This window comes from Rhodnius prolixus, unplaced genomic scaffold (assembly GCF_049639745.1).
Source record: "Rhodnius prolixus isolate KJV_2025 unplaced genomic scaffold, Rpr scaffold_6, whole genome shotgun sequence".
Classification (NCBI taxonomy): Eukaryota; Metazoa; Arthropoda; class Insecta; order Hemiptera; family Reduviidae; genus Rhodnius; species Rhodnius prolixus.
Genome location: NW_027411634.1, coordinates 21,925,562 through 21,947,349, shown reverse-complemented (window position 1 = coordinate 21,947,349; position 21,788 = coordinate 21,925,562). Strand labels below are relative to the sequence as shown.

The window sequence follows — 21,788 nt, the reverse complement described above, 5'->3', positions numbered from 1 at the left end:
AACAACTTGGTCACTCTCCGCTGATGTGCGGCTATTTTGAAGCGGTTGAACCACTCCTTAATTTGTGTTTCACCCATCGCTTCGTCTCCAAACACCTGCTGAAATCTTACGAATTGTTTCGTTTTGGGAATCACCAAGCTTATGACAAAATTTGATGCAGTGCCTTTGCTCAACACGTTCAGTCATCCTGAGAGAATCGGATCCGGAAGTCGGAGAATCGGTAATGTGACGAACACGTTGAGTAGCACTTCACTCAGCGACCCACAGGCAGCGTCTGACGCGCTGGAAGGCGGTGACAAAATTCACACATGCGCATGACGGTGTCTTCCTTTACTGAATACAATGGCGCCGTGCTATCGTCTTTATTTTGCGAGGGAAAAATAAAGGTCGGATACTTTTTAGACAGACCTCGTATTTCACTAAATTATTTTTTAATTTTTTCTCTAGAACATCTATTATTTTTCAAATGTAAACACCTAATAACTACCTGCAGTTTTTCTTGCGCAGTACCTGGATCTTCTGGAAGGTTATTAGCATTATTCTCTGTTTCTGAATATGGTGGTGGAATTAATATAACTCCAGGTGACAATGATTCGGGTGATTCTTGATTACAACCGGCTCCAGCACTACCTCCAACAGATTCAGCAACGCTAACTAATCGTCCGCTTCCATTAACTGGTGCACTACTTACAGTAATTATTGGAGAACCATCATCTACAGAATGTTGTTTTGACACTCGCAGCTACAAAGAAATGTATGCGTTCAAAAATTCATATTTTTCAAGATAGAAGTTAACTGTAAAAAATTAATTATATAAAAATTATTACCCTCTCTCTGTCGTGATGAGTGGTATAGACAGACGTATAACCAACGGCTGGATATGCTGGTGGAATCAACATTGGTCCTTGAAGTGTTTGTCGCCTTCTAGTATTTTTGGATATAGCATTTTCTCTGATATCTTTCCATGAATTTGATGAAGCTCTTCGATTTCTTGAATCTGAAATTTAATAATTGCAATCAACTCAATGAAAATTATTTAACAATAAGTTTCTATGATACCCAAGACAGAAAATCGCCAATATTTAGATTCGTGAAGTCATTTTTGCAGAACGTAGTATTCACAAAAGCATTATTATTCATTTGCTGTTAATAATAATTTCGCTAAACCTGAAATGGAAGAGAAAAGATTGGTTTCACAACTTTTGCTTTTGTGAAACTTGTTTAGTGATTACATTAATATCTTTATCTGGGCATAAATTTGGAGAAAACTGATCCATTTCTGAGATGTCAGATATTGAAGCCCCATGGAAATGTCTGTTCTCTTATAAACTACCGAAAGTTACTTGCTATCTTAATATAGGAGGATTATTGAATTATTGCAACTGGTTCTAATCATTATCATTATTAGATCTCCTAATATAAATCTATTCACGTCTCCAAGAAAATAATAATAGTTTAAAATCCATAAATATATTTGAAAGTATTACTTAGAAGTTTTCATTTTGATTCGTATCATTGTAAAAACCTAAAGATTTTCATAGATTAGATTAGCTTTCATAGATTAAAGATTAGAAAACTTAAAAACTATTTTTATTTTATAAGTAATAACAAGGAATAATTCCATAACCACAAAATAATACTGACTGTTAGGACTAGTTGAACTCTCTTCAGAAAATGTAAAATTAGCTGGTAATGATAGAACTTTGGCTAATGGCCGATGGATTGCATCTTGTTCTAAAGCCAATTGCATACATAAATCATCTTCTTCTTCTTCTTCGAGTTGTTCGCCTGCTAATTCACGTTCAAGTTCATCTTCTATTTCCATTTCGTCTTCTAGCTGCTCACACGTATAAGAAATAGCAATATAATACTTTTTTTAATATTGAGCATTATTACCGTAAGCTAACAAGCACATTTATTCTCTATAACTAACGAATAAAGTGTTTATTTGAAAAAAATAAAAAAAGTCAATGCAGCATAATAAGTATTAACATTCCGTTTATGACTAATAATATGAATTAAAAAAAGTACTTGGAACAAAAAAAAAAGAAATACGAGATGCATATATAAAATGTTTATACATAATAAATATTTAGATTTCTAAATTACTATTATAGTAGTAAATAGCATTATGAAATTTTTTTTCTCCACATTACACTTTCCCCCAATTTTTTTGTTTTAAATGATATATTCTTATATACCTCAATTTTTTATCATTCAGCATTAATTTTATTTAAAATTTATTGGCCTCTGGATCATTTTTTAATACATACCAACCTCAAAATTGTAGCTTAGTTATAAATTTTGCTGAGATTGAATTAAAGGTTGTATAATCTCTCTCAGGATAAGTTGAATATTTTTTTATTTTTGTTAAAATAAATTTAGATAACATAAATTTCCACAAATAAATTATATCTTTTATTTAACCACAAATCATCGTTTCAAACTCTTGGTTTTTATCCATTTTCTCATGAATTATCCATTAAAAGATCGATTACAATTATCGAGAATTTAGTAATAATCGATTCGCACAATACTTCTTGAACACTGTAAACAAGGGTGATGTAGGATGTTTAGTTATTTATTATAGCCTACTTAATTGTGCAGATAATAAGGACACTACTCAATCCTAGAGTCAGTAAGGCCAGGTGCAAATAAAAGTGATAAATATAGTGTGTTGTCTAGGGGTGATTGTGAATAGACTAAAGAAATGGAATCACTTATAAATAAATATTCTTTTTATCAAAAAGTTCAAACATTAAATTCTATTACTACAAAATTACTAAAAACTCAGATACGTTTTTAAATTAGGTTTCTGGTTTATCGACCTTCTCAACACCGAAGATAATACTTCGTCTTAATCTAAACAAGCAACAACTGTAGTGAAAATTTCTACTAAATTTGTAAAAAATAATAGATACATATTTAGTAATTCTATTAAGTAATAATATAGTTTTGATCAGTGCAAACACTGAGAAATCATATTCCAAGCCGTACTATGTCGTATTTTGAATGACTTGGTATTATTCATTCATTTTTTTTTATTTTTTCATAATACTGCATTATTACTATTTTTCTTTTTTTTCTCACTGGCCTTTTGAAAATACAAATTAGCCATTATTCAAGTTGTAATTGTCAGTTTACATCACAGTTGCCGTATACAGGGTATGTTCCATCAGCTTTAAAAGGCATATATTCTACCATCGCTGGATGGCCGTCGTTAACGCCAGTCATGTCAGTGTATGGATTGTTGTCCTTCAGCAGATTAGGGCACGCACTTATGGATTGTTACGAGTCAAGTCCTAATCGGATTTACTTGAATTCATTCTTGAGCAGTAGTAAAAATCTCAATTAATAATAATAAGAAAATGGGTCAATAGCTCCTTGTTTGTTTTGTTTTTTAATTGTAAAAACAAAAACTATTTTTTCTGGTTCTTCCAACTATCAAAAATAATAATAAAATCTTGACAATTATTTTTTTAAAATAAAATTGCCGAACAGAAATTCACACGAATGTGTGCGGTCTGACATGTTTAGAATCTTAATCTATCAAAGGCAATCTCCAAAGTAAGATTATTTTTTCACCCAAAAAACCTTTTGATGCGAGATTAATGGAAATAATATCGTAATCGGAGAGCATTTCCAAGAAGATCCAAGTGAATCTCAAATTTACTTAACCCCAGAAAATCGAATTTTGCCTTAGCTACAAAATAATCTGCATTAAAATCTGAATTATTTTTAATAATTACATGATAAACGAAACTATATATTTCCTTTATTTAATTTTTGTAAAATGCATTTCATATATTGGCTCCTTTTTTTTAACCTTATTCAGTGCACTAAAAGTAAATAAATAACTAATACTCCTTGAATTTGAGATAAAAGTTGATCGTGAAAAAAAAAAAAAAATCGAGTCATTCCATAGAAAGTGGCGTAATGCCAACCCAATTAGCTTCTCTTGAGGAGTAATTCCGGCCAATGTAGGTTTTTGATAAGTTTAAGAGATATTGTGTGGTGTTAAAATTCGTGATATTCTTAAGAAAAAAAATTATTCAATAATCTGATTAAGAAAAATTAATTAAAAACTTCCATGAATATTGTTTTTAAGAAGTAGATTCATCAATAAAATTTGAAAACCGACAATAGCTCACACTTCATGAGTAACATTCGTGAATCTTCAATTATTTAATAAATTTATCAGTGCAATAGTTTGTAAACAAACGAAATACAAAAATGACCTACAACTTATTCTTCAAGGGGGAAAAAATGGCCTCCTGTCAATCTAACATAAAAAAGTACGCATATCCCTAATTTAGAGCTAAGCAATCTATAGATTTTAATTTTTTTTACGTGAATATTATACACAACAATATTAATAAAAAAAGCTGTGTGATAAAAAAAAAATACTACTGAAAACTTAAAAAGAAAAAATATAAATATATAGCAAAAATAAGATTATCATCTGTGCCATATTTCTATATTACTGTGGCAAGAAGCTAAACAAATATGAACATAATTGCAACAAACTCACTAAAATTGCTACCGATTATAAAACATTACCTAAAAAAAGTATATTCCCTACTTTTAATAAATAACTTATTATACAAAAAAGTATTAAGTATTTTTTTTTTATAAAGTTGAAAATAAATTTTAGTGTAAAACATATAGTGAATTTCAATGTTAGATTGTTCATAATTCGTTCAAGTGGTTTAAAAATAAAAAATAAAAATAAATGATACATATAAAAAATATATAGAATAAACATAATAATTGATATATATAATGTAGAATAAGAAAAACTGCAATGAAATGGGTGAAAAGCATTGAGTCATTCCAGCCGAATTATGATGCATTTTATAAACATCTCACCAATGTTTTCTGTTCACATCCTTTGGTGAACCAAACACCGCCCTCAGCGTCGGCCTGATCGGCCAATTCATTTAAATATTTGTCCATGGCATCCTGTCATAGAGTTATATATTATATGATTAACTTCTAGTCTTTTTTTTTTTTAATGGTATTCATTTATAGAAAAATTTAAAAAAAATTAAAAGGAAAATAACCCAAGGAAAATTTGTTGATCTACTAAAGTTTGAATAAAGTGGCTTCAACAAAAATAATAGCAAATATTGCGATTAGGTCTAAAATATCATTAGTTCTAATTAAGGTAAGATTTTAAATAAACATTTAGCATCACACAGAATAATCTAAAAGGCACATTGTCACTTTTTATGCTATACCAGTATATAATAAAATAACTTATTTTCATAATTCCTAAAGCTTGAATTTTTTTGTTGATCAAATTGATAAATAAATAAATTAAACGTAATAAACCTATTTTTGAAAAAAATAAATAATCACCCATGTCATTAAATCTAATTTCAAAATTTTGAAAAACAAAAAATGTAAGGAATAAATAATTAACTGCTACAGCTTTAATACACAACACTTCATTCACACAACACATAAAACTACTACTCATGAACACTACATTAAAGAGGCTAACGAAAAAAGAAAATTATAAAAAAATAAACCAAAACTAACGTTAAAATGCAATTTTTCATTCAAAATCTAAATAAGATATCTAAAAAAAATTAAATAAAAATAATAATTACACACAGATAAGTAGATTTTTTTTTTTTTAAATTTGTAATTATCCCAAAGAAAAATATTGACAGAAAAATAAAGGAAAAAACTTACAGTGAAAGCAGGTTTTATAAATATTTTTTAAAATATTTCTCACTTAAAACAATTTGTACAAAATACGCTAGAAGGTGGTAAAAATTATCAATCATTACAAAAACAAAAAAACAAAATATTTAGAAGGAAAATTGCAACTGCTTTTTGAAAAGAGATTTTTTTATACAGGAGAGAAATATACAAAGGATATAAGCAGAAGTTAAGTTTATTAAGAAGAGGTAAAATTTTTTTGTAGAATTACTTTCTTTTATATATATATTTATATATTCGAAAATGTGAGAGTTTTTATTATTTTACACGATTAGAGTATCAACACTTCATCATCTAAAATATGAATGTAATATTCAAAAATAAATATGCTCGATAAAGTAAGATTCTGGTATGACGAATATAATAGTTACTTCTGATACTTTCTTTTCAATAGCATATATAATATAAAATAGAATGGATTCAAGGATAGCTTGTTGGTGGAAGTCCAGGAACAAAGCAGAATGGTGCCAGGGTCGGTGTAGACGTGGTACTCACACGGCCGGCCGTAGGACTACCACGTCCACGCCAAGCACATGAACACCAACAAGGAAGTTCATATAACAAAAAATAAATGAAAATAAATTTTAGTATTAGATTAGATCAAGGTTTTTTAAAACTTTATTAATAATAATAAACATTATAGTAACAAAAAAAAAAAGATAATAGTAATGTTATTAACTGTTTTATATTTAACATAAAAAATGTTTGTTATTATACAAAAGAAAAGGAACATAATACGAAAAAAAGTAATAATGCGGCCCTCGTGGAAGGGGCATACGCATTATCAACCACTTTATGTAGTACTTTGACTTAAATGAAATCATTATTGCAGAAAATAATATTATTATTATCAAGTTTTTGTTACTTTATCCGAAGTAAACCATTATTTTCATCATTAATCTAAGTAGCATCTTACATTTGTTCAAATTAGAAAGATCATTTTGTGGGCGGCAAAATAATTTACACATAGTACTGACGAAAAATAGAGAGAGAAATAAAGGTTATTAAATTACAACACAGAGAAAAACTTGAATGTACATTTTCAGAGAATAAAAGAGGAAACAAAATAAATAACAAATGAAACATAACACATACATACTGTTAGTAAGGCTAATTAAAAACTTGATATTTTTAAAGTTAAATATTTTAAAAAAGTACAATATGTTTATTAAATAAAAAAATATATATATATTTACCTGTTTATGTGATTCTTCAAGGTGTTTCATAAGTACGGCCACCACTACGTTCACCAGAACGAACTGGGCCATCAGAACGAAAATAACAAAGAATATCGGCGCAATTCCTGAGACGCAACAATTCTTCACACAATCTGGAGCCACGTCACAGTCATCGCGAAGAGTGTCCTTCATTATCCCGTTCCAGTTGTCACCAGTTGCTACTCTGAAGAGCGTGAGGAAAGCCATGCCAAAATTACTAAAATGGGCATGTTCGCCTAGCCCTTGGCATTGATGTTCCTCACTGCATTCTATTTAGAAAATTAATATAAAATTAAAGAAACAATTTAATTATAAAATTATAATATTTAATGATATGTAAATGGGGACAATGGTGAAATTACAAATTAAATACCTAATCTTCCAAATAGTTCAACTCCTAGTGCAGCGAATATGAAGAATAATAAAAAAAATAATAGTCCCAGGTTGCCCACTTGTGGAAGTGCTTGCATTACTGTGTCCAATAGTGCTCTTATACCTTTTGCCATTTTCAATAACTTCAGAACTGAAAAAGGAAATTACTTGTGAATGAATGAATGAATGATTATATGATTTACTACGCAGATTTTGTAAAGTGGTTCTAAAACCGGGTGTAAAAACCCAATTTTTATTAGTTAGAAAAATCTGCCTAGTCAATATTTAATTTTATAGTTAGATATTAAGCCCTGCCTAAAAAAAGAAATAAGCGTTTACGTAACTCTAACTTATAACCAGTGGCGTAGCTACAGGGAAGCAACGCTTTCGGGCCCCCTAAAACCGGGAGCCTCTTTAAAAATTTATTTATTTACTATTTATATTATAAAAAAAATCATATATTTAATTAACTTCTTTTTTGTTTATAAATATCGTTTAGAAGTATTGAAATACCAAATACATTCTATTATTAAAAATTAAATTATAACTACAAAACAAGATTATTAAATAATCATCCACGTAACCTCATCTATTGGTTTCTCGTCTGAAATATTTAGCATTGATTGCTATTGAGAATAAAGAAGCAAGTCAATTAAACACGAACACTCTAATTGACAAATTTGCGGCTGCAAAATCTAGACAAAGAATCAATTAAATAACTTTTTATACTTTGTTTACATACAAATATGTTTTGTTTTTTTATTTGTAATCAGTTTTTTTTAAACGTTTAATCCTCGTATTTAAATGTAATTTAAAATCCTTAAATATACGATATGTATAAATGTTTCATTTAATATACCTATTTCATTCTCTGCTCTTAAGATAAAAAATAATTTTCCTTTGTGTACACAGTTGAAATAAATGAAATGTTAGTAGGGGCCCCGTAGTTAGAATTTGTTTACGGGCCTAAAAAATCTAGTTACGCCACTGCTTATAACACATTAATTTATTACGTAAGTGCTAAAACCTTTGGTTGTAATAATGAGTGAACCCTCGTAGACCAACATCTTGATGAAGGCTACGTCATTTCGTCGTTGGTTTTACAGCATTATTGTACCAAATGGATGTGTCTAATCTGTGTTTGGTTTTAATTTTTATTTTTTTTTATGGAGGTATCAAACGGCATAATTTGTTTACAATTTCAGAATGTTTCAATTCCACAATATTTCATCATTCAAACTATAAATAATTATTAATTTTTATGCTTTAAAATACGTTTCATACTAAGCGTGCGATGTTGATTAGCGGGTCATTGATATACAATAACATAATAAATTATGATGAAGTATCCAGGATCAAATATTTATTGTCTTTGAAATGAATAAAACTTAAAATAGCTTAATAAAATTTTGTCAGTATAATAACTCGGGGATTAATGGAATACTTTTCTTCCGTATAACATTGCAAATTTTCTAATAGGCACGTACTGATCTACTACTAAATTCTATATTTATTAAGATATATAGTCCCACCTCTGGCAATTCTCATCACCCTCATAACCCTGATGATTGTAGGGTTAATAGGAATTATATTGGATTCCATTTCTTCCAAAATGATGCCCACTATTGAGAGTATAACTATCAAAACATCCAATTGATTCCATCTAAAACAACAAAAAAAAAAAAATGAGCATAGATTACTGGTATTTTTTAGTTTATAAATTCTAATTTTAATTAAATCAATACATACTTGTCTTTAACATGAAGCCTAATTCCTAAAGCAACCAGTTTCATAATTGACTCCAGGATAAATACAGCAGTAAAGAAATAGTTAAATATTTTCAAAGCGTAAGTTAATTCTTTGGGCATCATATAGAATTCCATTGCCATTGTTATTACGTTTAGACCAATTACAGCAGCTATAGCCAGGTCAAAATACTTAGATGTAACCACATTATGGACGAAAAGTCTTGATTTTGAATAGTTAGTATAGTACGGAGGCTGATGCATTCCTAATAACAAATTGGAAAGAAACAATAAATTAATTAAGAACTTCGATATTCTGAATCTTTTATTATTTTGGCGTAAGTAAAATCAGGGAATAACATTTCAATATGTTTTTTGCTCCCATGAGCAACCATCTTGATTGGCAGGGGCTGCTCTTAACCAGATTAGAATTTTGAACTCAAGAATGTGCTTTTAAGTCAATAAACCTTTGATTTCAGAAAACAAATACATTAAGGGTTTGACAATGATATTTTTTTTTTGTTTTCACAAAAGATAAAAACTCAACAAATGAGTAATAGTACTAATATCAACAAAATAGCAAGCAGATCAAACAAGAGCTGCTCATAATTGCGGAGTACTTCTTCCATTATCTATACTATTCATTCAAAATATAATTGGACAGTTATGAAGAATGAAGACAGAAAATATAAAAACATTAATAGAAAATGTGGAATGAATTAGAAAAATGAAGTATCGAAAATTATAAAAAGAAACAAAATAATTATTCGTTTTTGTATTTTAATAGTTTAAAGCGATAACTCAGGGCTCAGAAACAAAAAAAAATCTAAAAGCTGTTTTGGTTAATCCACTTAATTTTCATGTTTTTGGTTGCGCTGAATCTAAAAATGACCTCTGTTTTGTCATAGGACATCAAGTTTTCTGACAATTTAGTTAACTACGTTAGAAAAGGCAATACCTCAAAATAAATGAAAAATAAGACTTATAAAATTAATTTTTTATGACAAATTTTCAATGAAAATAATTTTTTTAACTGGTACGCGCTCACTAACATACTAAAATAGATTATTATTCCCTATGAGGCTCCTCTTAGTACATTTACAATTGTGAGTAGCACCTGGAATGTCTCTCCGAAGTGCCCAACGTAGTCTGCCATCATTGTAATGCTGCATCTTCCCTGATATCTTCTTTCCATCTCTTTAATGTACTGACAGAATTGTTCACCTTGCTCTTCACCTAAAATTTTTCAGGCAAGTTGTCAAGGTGGGGAGGTAATGCACTTTCAAACTCATCAGGCAAGCTTGAAATGCTTTTCTGCATACGCCCGACGATCTTTTTGTAATCAGGATCTTTGTTATTGCCTAGAAATTTCTCTATGACCTTTTTAATAGCCTTTAATAGGCAGCTGTTGTTTCAACATTGTACATTCACCACAAATGTAGCAGAAACTGTCAGGCGAATTAGTACATTTTCACTTAGCCATAATGGCAATTTACTTCCAATTTCGGGGAACACGGTTGAATAATGTTGAGCTACCACGAGTAGAGATGAAAGTGGAGAACAGGCGAGAACCAAGAAAAAACAATTGAATCAAACCCCGGCATGACAGAGCTTGCGCGTTTTGCTTGCAACTTGTTGATGCTGGTTTCATTTGCTCACGCTGAAAGTTATATTTTTTGGCATTATATACCATATATGCACTTATGTGAATAAATTAATAGTAATTTTTACTTTAAATCTGGTTAAAAATCCTAAGATCAAAATTTAAAGAGGAGTTGGCAATTTGTAGCAAATCCTGACGTCTAGTATTACTTTCAATATTGTTTTTTCATTTTCAGCACACCAAAATACATGAAAATAATTATACAGCTTTTTAGTTGCATACCTGTGTAATCATTACTGATTTTAATTTAATGGGTGAAATTGATTCATTGATTTATTTTATTATTATTATTTTTAGATTGATGGTTTTAAAACTATTAATCTGCGTTTAGGTAAATCAAAGCTTTCATTAAAGATGATTGAATTAATTAAAACAAATATGGTTTTGTAAAAAAAAACAGAAGAAAAAACAAAAAATTAATGAAATAGTAAATTATAAAAAAGGATGAAAGGTCAATGGAAGAATCAGTAAGATTGAGTTTGAAATTTAAATTCTATAGAAAAATTATCAGTTAAAAGGAAAAAAATAGAACAGTACACACAGATAAGTAGCTTTACACGCAAATTTTATTTTGGATTTTTAAAAATAAAACTTAATACTTACCATTGAAATTTGATCCTATTTCCAAGCATGCAAAATTTCTACATGACCATTAATGTGAATGGACCAATGAAATGCTAAGATATGTTTGACTTTGTTTAGTGTACATAGTTTGTTTCTTCTATACATTCGGCTACTTTTATTTAACGAATTATAAATGTAATGAAAGAATTTTTAACAGCTAGCTGATTTTTATTAGTAATTAACATTATTTCTGTTTATTGTGAATGTGCTACATTTTGAGTACATACATTTGGAGTGACTGCTGAAATTTTGTACTCTTCTTACACTGGTTTTTAAGGGATAAAGAAATACATATTTCGGTTTATTGCAACATCTTTCTTACACCTTTATCAACACAAATCTTATTCTTATATTCAATATTAAAAAGAAAGAAAACTATTAAAAGAGTTGTGAATACTGAAAGCAACTGTTGACTTAGATAATTCCAATCAATGCCACTATATTCTTCTTGGAAGTACTTGAAAATGATCAAATTATCTGTTATAAAACTAGAAATTTGTAAGTCATAAAACAGGCAAAAAATTAAACAAATCATTTCTTATTACTTCTAAAAAAATTCAAACAACTCTATTTAGTTTAAAAAAAAATGTATATTCTTATTTAAAGTGTATTTAACAGTGTCTTAAAATTCAAAATAATTTAAAAGCTAGCAATTTAGAAAACTTAGAAATAATGGAAATGAATAACCTACAAGATTGTGCAAAATAATAGGATAATTGTTCAGATAGTAAATAGGTTTTATTACTGTGTAAGTTACGTTTCGTTTTAGTTTGTTTTTGTTTTGCATACAAACATAAAAGATTTAGCCCATCTTTTGAAGCGCCTAACCAGACTTTTTTTTGGTCTATTTAGAATCGGAAAAGGAGATTAAAAAAAAAAAATTCTTCCTAGTCCGGGGATGAGGGTAAGTTCAAAAAATTAATAAAATTGTATTGCAGTAAAAATAATTTAAAAGATATCTGTTGATAAATTTCCAAAATTACATTACATTTTTAATTATATCTTTTCAATGTTTTTAAAATCTTCTTGAAGAATTGATGAATACAGGGCTTTAAAGTGAATGTTGAAGTACTAAGACAGCCCCGGTGTAGCGAGAGATATTAGAAAATCGGGAAATAAAATTAAAACAAATTCAAATAAAAAAGATAGAGAACATTTTTGATGAAAGAGATTTTTGTGCTTTTTTTTTACCAATCTTTAATTAAAAATAAGGGACGATTCAATTAATGAGACTATAGTACTGTAACAAATTTGCTATTTATACCAAAATTAAGTCGCAGACATAAATTTGTAAATATGCAAACAGCTGCTATTTATTTTCAGTACTTTTGAATACTAAAGCTGCTAAAGATAAATGAAATATCTGTGATTATACAATTGATGTAAACAAAATTACTAATAGATATTATTTTTGATAATTTACATACTAATCTTGTGTATTATTAATGCAATTCTGATCATTTTGTGAATTAATAAATAAACAAAGCACTTACTTCTTCTTTTCTTTTCCATTTGTTTGGCTCTCTTTGCCATGCGTCTCACCCTCTCCTCCTTCTCCTGTTCCTCTCGACACCTGTGGAAGTTTTCCACGACAACCCCCACAAACATGTTGAGAACGAAGAAACCGACAAGGAGTATGAAGGCGATAAAGTAGAGTAATCTCCATTCAGAATAGTTTTCTATTGGCTAAAAAATACAGATAGGAAATTGGAGGATAATTATGCAGTTAAATAAGATTTATAAAATAATTACCAGATTTTAACAAATGTCTGTACATGTTACATATTTTAAAAGGCTTTTTTCATAATAAAAACGTATCCTATTTTTCTTCTTTCTCTTACCAGTCTTAAAAAGAAACATTCCATTTTAGCTGGTTTTAGATTTCGATTTTTCACAAGAAATATCCATTTTGAGAAGGATAAGACTTCTAGAACAAATTGTTTTTACGAATTAGCTGTATATCTTGAGGTGAAGGGAAAAGAAAGAACATGTCTGTTTTTACACAGTGTTTTTGAGCGAAAAATAGCAGAAGGTTCAAAATTTATATTTGGATTAGGTTATTTGGATCACAACATCAGGCAAATGGAAGTCACTTAAATTAATTCATTTTCCAGTGTTTTTTTTTTATTATTGAAAATAATTCCAACTATTTTCTTTAAACATCGTTTACTAAACCTAACCTAGACTAAATTTTGTTCAAAACTTTATTTTTATGAAAATTAATTTAAGTATATTTTTGGTGGAAGAGATGGGACGACCTTTTCTTAGACGTGTCCGGCAACTGGCCTTCAACGGACGATTTATATAAATGTGTACCACTTTTGTAAAAATCTAAAATTTGGATAAAGACATCTCATTCTTCTAGTAGTCTTTATTTCAGACAACTGAAATAAATGTATAGACATTTGCTTATATTTAGATAGACATCCTTCTTAATTACCTGTTGATCCACGCCAACTGCATCTAAACCTGTATACATAATATTGACCCAGCCATCTCTTGACGACAATACAAATAATGACATTAATGCTTTAAATAGGTCATCAAAATTATATTTTCTATTTAACCAAACGTTTTTCTCATCAGCCAAACAATCCGTTTTATTTTTAACATGTTTTATATTTGGGCCTTCACAATAATAAAATGATCCTTTAAACATCTATTTAAAAAAAAATATATATATTATTTCACTGTGGAAAACCTAATAAAAATAATTATTAAAAAAATATTAGAAATGAACATTATTTTCGCCAGAATTCAACACTTTGATTTGAAATAAGTTGTTCACAAAAGAGTTGCACTTTTTATGTATATCAAAATTATACAACCAAACATGATGTGCTTTGTTATAAAATAAATATAAGTGCATACCCAAAATGTAATTAATACTACGATATAACGGATTTATAAAAAGTAATAACATGCTTTCTTAAAAAGTGAAAAAAAAATGTTCCAAAAACATGCTGCATTAATTTTGAAAAGTTCCAAATATTTTGAATTTACATTATTTACAGAATAACATAAATAAACCAACAAAATAGATTCAGGATTGTGTTGATTAGGAAATAAATAAGTTGTGATATTTGCAATCAATCGATTTTCCTTAATGTTCCTGAGCGAATGATTGCTTATAAAATAGCAAGTAGCTGGTCTCAGCACAAATGCAGATATTTATTGTAGAAATAAGAAAATACAATATTAAATTTATTCGATATATGTGTTGGAGATTTATATACATTCGAATTTGTTAGGTATTTATTACTCTCTATAGTGCGCTTTACTTTCATGTTAAAGCATTTTTTTATTTGAGTTTAAACTCAAATAACATTGAAAATGTTCGTTAGATATAATTTTCATTTTCCGCCTTAATATTTAAAAGTACTGTGAACTGAAATGAGTTATTTCTTATGAAACAATTAAAAAAGTTACATCGTACGAGTATTTCTTGATCTGCTTTAGTGGTAGAGTTTATTCAGTCATTATGATTTTTGTTTTTTTCCTACACGAGCAAATAGAATATTAAACATTTTTCACCGACATTTGGAAACTAGTGAAAATCAAAAGAACTGAAATCCGTATCAAAGTGTCAGACTGTTAAAAAATAAAGGAAGAAAAAACTGTACCATAAAAAATTGGTAACTTACCTGAACACCAAGGATTCCAAATATTATAAAAAATGTACAACAAATGAGCACAATATTGCCAATTGGCTTTAACGAAGATAGAAGAGTCTGGACAACAAGTTTAAGTCCTGGAGCTCTGTTAATTACACGTAATGGACGCAACGATCTTAACAATCTAAATACCTGAAAAAAGTTTAAATGTTGTTAGTCCTGAGAAAATATTGTTGGACTCTCAATGCTGGACAAAATCAAGGTTCATTAGTTTTGTTTTAATAATTAATTTATCTCTATTTTTAAAACTTACCCTAAGTATATTAAATATTCTGGGACTACTAGATGATATAAGGGACATTAGAAGATCTATGATTGATATGATGACTAACGATCCATCCATCACATTCCAACCAGAAGTGAAGTAAGCTTCTGTTCCATAGAACATGCCAGCTGCGACTACCTAAAATAAAATCTTTTATTGAGAACAAAATTACCTTTAGTCTAAATCCATATAATTTTTATTTGGGACTTCTGGGATTTTTTGTGAGCGCAAGCTTCAAAATGCAAAATAGCTACCATAACAGCTAAGTCCAATTAGCAGCTACTTCTATAGCCCAATTTCTACAATATGCACTTGCTTTATTAAACTTACATTTAACTGTAGATTAAACAGAAAATGGAATTTATAATCTTTACTCATACTAAGTTGTGCTTCTTAAAAACTTTATATGAAGTTTATTCTGTGTTTGAAATAAATATTAAATACAAAACTTAATTCCAAGTTTACACAAATAGAATTTCAATTATTCAAATACACTTTGTTATTAACTCAGCAATCCAATGAATTCAGCATTGTTAGAATTTTCTTTTTACTAGTTCGAATTGAAGTCTAATCTTCTTTTTCTTTCGTCATAAAAATATAATCTGCTACAAATTTTCTGGCATAAAACAACTTTTTATTCGCCAAGAAGGTACACATTTAGTTTTATATTGAGTCATGTTGGTCCTGAGTTTGATGTTTGGTTTGGAGAATGTTGTACCTAACATTAAAGAGAGAGTTGTGAGATTATTTGGGATGACTATAATAAATTCATTTATTTTCATTACAGGACACGAGAATAAAAAATATGCTTCTCACGAGGCTAATAGATGTGTCTTAAAACAATTTTAGAAAAACATAACCTTTCGAAAAATGAAAATTTGGAAAAGGCATTATTTTTTTATAGTTTTGAATTTCCTCTAAAGGTTATCGCAATCAACGTAATGCGCTATTAGTATGAAAAACTAATCAAGATTTAACAAATACAGCATTTTTCACCAGTATAATTTCGAACATTGTAACTATAAAGCTACAGTATTTTTTCAAGGAACATTATTTGCCAAAAAAATGAAAGACAGTAGTTACAATAATAGTTTACGACTATGTTGTAAATTGGCTAAAATTTGCATTTTCAGAATATGAAGGAAAGGTAGTTTTACAGTCCTTACTGAGAAAAAGAATTTAGTCACAAATCCTGGCAACCATGACAAGTGTCCAATTTAAAAAAAAAAAAAAAAAAAATATCGAAATCCAGAATGCGTAATGTTCTGATTTCTGTGTTTATCATCCAGACTGGAGAACGTCTAATCACAGAATACAAAATGAAGAAGTCGCTCACGAAAAGACTTTAAATATGTACACCTGGTGTTTATTATCCTACACTTTCGATAAAATATTGAAAGCAACTCAAAGTGTAATACACTCGAAGGATTAAAAAAAATAGTCGCCGTTTTCAATAATAGAAAGTAATGTGAAACTGAGAATGTATTGTAAGAGATCCAGTCCTCTGTGTTTATCACAAAAATGGTATGGACGAGAGAAGCGCTGCAATGTTTTTAACTGTAGATCAAGTATTCCAGTGACTTACCTTGTTTGAAGGTGGAATTTGACGTCATAATTTATAACAGTTAATACATTTAGCTAAATAGTATTCAGCCTATCTTTTACAATGCTAGAAAATGACATGAATTATACAAATGGATTTCCCGTTTGAACTCTTTAATAAAATTATATGGACTAATTATGTAATCAAAACACTAATTTAACTAACGATAATTTAATTTCAAATGAAGATTTCTAGCCTGTGAAGTTATTTTGGTGACACCCAAAATCTTGTAGAATAAATAAGGTCTACACCAATAAATGAATAAAAGTAAGTGGAGGCTTACTTTGATTCTGCCATCTCTATTTTCCATGCTTTATCATGAAGTTTTTTCGCAGTTATGTTTCAACGTACCTCTCAAAAAGAGATGAGGTCTTCTAAATACTTTCGAGAAGTAGTCCAAGCTTTCATTGTTTTGTAAGGAATGGTTTTGAAGTTTTGGGCAATTGGAAGAGAAACTCAAGAGAGCGCTTTGGGAAAATGGCAACAATCTAAAAGAAATCAGTAACAATTTTTCTCGAAACAAGCTGGTTGAACCAAGCGTGATGTATGCTTGAAGGTAATAGTCGGCGGAAATAAATTTATTATAATTATTATTTTATTCTGAAGGAGTTGAAGCAACATCGTACCTACAACCTAATTTTCATTCGACTGTATGATACTTGATATTATGATTCAAATTCATTTAAAGTAATTGCCAATTTTTTCAGGCGAGGCTTAACGTTTTAGTACTAAATTAAGTTGTAAAGGTGGCAGAAGCCCGTATTTGCTATTAGCATTTTCCGAACAAATAAAAAGTAGCTACGTCCGGGATTCGAACTAGGAATCTCTCACTTACTTGTCCCCACTCATAATCATTACCAAACCGTCACTAACCAAGTTGCATTGGGAATTGAACTTTAACGTTATAGATGCATTAAATGGTAGAAGGAGTACAATATTAAATGGGAAACATCAATCAATTTACATAATTTCTGAGGAGATTCTATCACGGAATACTTAAAGAAATCATTTCCGATGAATTAACATAATAATAAGCAACATTTTGATTTCTTTGGTGTCAATAAAAATATTAACATCACCACCATTAAAAGATATAATTACAAATAAAAAGATGTCATTTTCATTGATCAATTTTACTTCATCTTTACGTTTTCATTAATATATATATATTTTTTTGAACTTTAGATTCCACTTGCTGAAATTTGGATGCAAAATAAAAAAAATAAAATATGCCCATAGCTATTACAATGAACAATTTTTTTCTAATACAACATTGCATGCAACCATGCATTTATTCGTACAGTAAATTCCTAACAATACCTTAAAAAACCTGTGGTACACCACCTAGCGATATTTTTAAGGAAGTAAATTTTGACTACAAAAAAGTAATGAATTAAAATATTCCTACAACAGTATCAATTTTTGTTCTTTATATACAAAGTTAATGTAAATATCACAATTATGCAGTTTTATTCTTCTTTCTTCAGTAGTTTTCATTATTTATATTTGTTTTAGGGAGTGTAACAAGGGTTAACAGAATTCTCCCAACCCCCGGACTATTAAAGGCATAAATTTTTAAATCGTTACCTTTACAAACATCTCTATGCTGAAGACAACTGTAAAAACATAGTTGGCTGTTGATAGGAATAGACGTTCTTTACTAGTTGGAGGAATGTTAGGACGTTCCATGGCTAGTGTAATACAGTTCAAAGCGATAAAAAAAAGTACTGCATTATCAAACCATTTTTGTTCAATAATTCTTTTGCAAAACAGACGGAACCTGTAAAATATAGTATTAAGGCAGTTACAACATTTATTTCACTATAGAGTTTATTTAGATGTTTCTAAACATCGCAAAAGCAGAACTAATAACTATTGAATAACTATTTGATCTTTCATCGCATTTATTTCATATACGCACAATTCACCACTAAATTAAGAAACTGGTAGGAGAACAGTTGAACTAGTACAATTCTTGGGTTGATCGCCAAAAAATGCATTATTATTATGATGCTTTAAAACATGTTAATTACCACTAATATTAAGCCACAACGAGTTGATCCAATTATTTGATTTTTGTAAATTAACTCAACATCAACAGAAATTATTCTTATGTTACAGTCAGCCCAAATAACAATTATGAGAAAAGTTAAATTTAGTTTTTTTATTGCAAAATAAAGTGACTATCCGACTTTTTAAAAACAGAAAATACAGAAGATGTAAACTTGCGCAGAATCTTGTGATTATATTACAGTAAACATACATTACTGAACAGTGTTGCTCATATCGAAAAGAACACTAACCGAAGTCGAATAGTCTTCATTGAGAAGATACCAGACTTCTGAGTGCGGTATCTTGACGCGCCTTTCAAAATGAACCAATCAAAATTGGTGACATTTTTATTTATTTCAATTATTATTTTTTAAATGTTTTCTCATAAATTTATGAAGTGCTAAATACTTTTTTTTTTGTTGTAATGAAATTAGGTTAGCTATTAACTATTCTGTAATTCACGACTCTCAATCTAGGCAATATGGGCCGTCTTTCCTTGGATTAAATGTCTCTTTCAACATAAAAATGAAAGTACATGTCAGTAGTACAAGATTAGATCAGATAGTGGATCCTGTTTCCTAGGCATTGCGGCCAAATGATAGCACATTGGGCCTTTTAAAGGTGCATTTGGTGAACCATACTTTTTTAAAAGAGCCATAATTTTAAAATTGTAATCTAGCATAACTGTTTAGTTAGGGATTGTTGAAAGTACGCCGAAATATAAAATTTTAAGTGTGTTGAAATGTGATATATGAATCGGTGTATTACGATAAAAGATCATCATATGAATGAGTAATGAAAATTGTACTCACTTATTATCAGGAGGGAATATATACAAAGAAAACTCTTCTCTATCCTTAATGCAGCCCTTTTTCTCAATAAAGAAGAACACCATAGAAATTGGCGGCACAGAAGGTTCTGATGATGTTTCCTCTAAGAGAGGTGGTTCTTTAACTTTTGGTAAAGGTGATATCGTACCTTGGCCAGTACCGGTACCAATTAGCACCACAGCTCCGGCACTGGCTATATTTACAGATTTAACTGGTTCATCGCCTCTATAAGGTACACTAAGATTTGAATTATTACTGGGAACAATCTGTAAAAAAATAATTAATAATTACTATTGCACAATGTAACCAATCCTAAGTGAATGTAACTAATTTTACAGTTGTAATATAGCACCTTTAATCCAGTTTGGCTAGACGGTTGTGAAATTGCAGAAGTTGGAGAGAGTAGCTGTTGAGGATTTGGTGCACTACAAATACTTGCAGCTCCTAATGAATTTTGTCTTGATAAGCTACCACTTTCTGTCCAAGGTACCTATATAGGTAGATTTAAACAATATATTAAATTTGAATATATAAATATTAAAATTAAATAAATATATTAATAGGTTTTTTGAGGGCCGAGAAAAAATATTAACGTGATTTTAGTTCAAACCTCAATGAACTTATGATTTCCCAGATTCCTTCCAAAAGTTTAGACGTTTCCACTAAACAGATGCATTTCATGTGCCTAATTCGTGTTGAGATTCTTAGCCCTTACCGGACAATTCATAACGATTACTTTGAGGAAATCCTCAGAAATTCTTAGGATATACACAATAATTATAATAGTAATGCCTAATTTTTTCAGATTGGCTTTGCAATTTGATCAGGCTAGTGGGCAGAGGTGGAATATATGGTGCAATTTATAAGTCATTTATTTGATAGTCTCATTAAATAAACTCAAATCCAAGAGCTATACTGGGAATCGAACCGAGTACCACAATACATCTTAGCTCTGTGGCTTGCACGTCTAAGCAGTAGGCTATAGCGGCACCTTATAAAAAGATATCTGAGTATATAAGTTCTAGAACACACAAAACTCGTCAAATAGAAGACTACGATGTGCGGAATTGGAGGACAATATTTCTGAAATACAAGTTAATCACCTTCTCAGTCATAGCAGTAATTTTCATCTTCTGACATTAAAATCAAAACTATTTTACAAAAAAAGAAATTGTTATTGTAATTATTTTTAATGTTACAATTAAAAATTACGATGTTAAAACATAATAAATGGATTAAACAAAAAATTGGTTTCACTTAAAGAATCATTTTTACACTTTCATATACTCGTAGAACAGCTCCACTGTACGAAATGATCAATTAAGTGAATTTTACGAGTATATTTACTTGTGGACAGTATAGTTGATCAGCATAAGTTTTAGCAGAATTCTGAGAACTACTTTTATGAATTGATGCACTTCTAGAGCTCTGTGTATCATTTCTGATGGTCTCAATTAAATTACCATTACAATGCAAATGTTCACCACCATGCCTAAAAAGAAAATTTAAATTATTATCTTTATATATTTATAAACTAAATAATTTTTCTTCAAATTACAACTAACATGGGACTAGAAATAAGATGGTTATTATTATTAAGTACAATATTTTGCTCTTCTTCTGGTTCTAATCCTGCTCTTGACTTTCTTCTCAAAGAATTCCTTGACATCCTCCATGAGCATCTCCTTTGAAATAGGGATGTGCTTAAAATTAAAAACAAATATATATAAATATCAATTGCGATCACTTCAAACTTCAAATACCTTAAGATTAGTGTATGATCCATTATAGAAACGTTTTTGTGAAATGAATGCGATTTAGACTTAAGTAAAACATGTGCAAGTACTTACGACTGAGCTGAATCTTTGCGAAGTGATCCATTATTTGCTATACTTGGTCGTCTACCAGACGATGAGTTGTTTGGATTCAAATTGTTCACAGTCAATGTTGGTGGTTTTAACATACCAGGTATACTTCCTTGGGATGACTTTAAATAGAATCGTACATAAAATT

At 29.3% G+C, this 21,788-nt stretch overlaps 1 protein-coding gene and 1 long non-coding RNA gene across 8 annotated transcripts in view; one reads left to right on the top strand and one right to left on the bottom strand.

Annotated features, from left to right (window-relative positions):
• The window catches only part of Ca-alpha1T (Ca[2+]-channel protein alpha[[1]] subunit T), a 673,619-nt gene that overhangs the window by 6,390 nt on the left and 645,441 nt on the right, over positions 1–21,788 (bottom strand). For 4 of the 7 annotated variants that reach the window (XM_074140614.1, XM_074140612.1, XM_074140613.1 and 1 more), the window contains 18 exons: positions 21,626–21,762; positions 21,341–21,478; positions 21,123–21,267; positions 20,128–20,265; positions 19,758–20,041; positions 18,481–18,673; positions 15,279–15,428; positions 14,996–15,157; positions 13,792–14,010; positions 12,845–13,037; positions 9,069–9,330; positions 8,852–8,982; positions 7,321–7,470; positions 6,927–7,216; positions 4,870–4,962; positions 1,645–1,837; positions 828–997; positions 488–742 (listed from right to left, as the gene is read on the bottom strand). In XM_074140614.1, the coding sequence (XP_073996715.1) occupies positions 488–742; positions 828–997; positions 1,645–1,837; positions 4,870–4,962; positions 6,927–7,216; positions 7,321–7,470; positions 8,852–8,982; positions 9,069–9,330; positions 12,845–13,037; positions 13,792–14,010; positions 14,996–15,157; positions 15,279–15,428; positions 18,481–18,673; positions 19,758–20,041; positions 20,128–20,265; positions 21,123–21,267; positions 21,341–21,478; positions 21,626–21,762 (3,303 nt within the window). The remainder of the gene's footprint in view (positions 1–487; positions 743–827; positions 998–1,644; positions 1,838–4,869; positions 4,963–6,926; positions 7,217–7,320; positions 7,471–8,851; positions 8,983–9,068; positions 9,331–12,844; positions 13,038–13,791; positions 14,011–14,995; positions 15,158–15,278; positions 15,429–18,480; positions 18,674–19,757; positions 20,042–20,127; positions 20,266–21,122; positions 21,268–21,340; positions 21,479–21,625; positions 21,763–21,788) is intronic. The other 3 variants (XM_074140616.1, XM_074140619.1, XM_074140618.1) reach the window with 1 other exon arrangement.
• Positions 5,696–8,017, top strand: LOC141460535 (uncharacterized). Its single transcript, XR_012462125.1, has 2 exons — positions 5,696–5,918; positions 6,948–8,017. It is a non-coding gene; the product is annotated as an uncharacterized lncRNA (long non-coding RNA).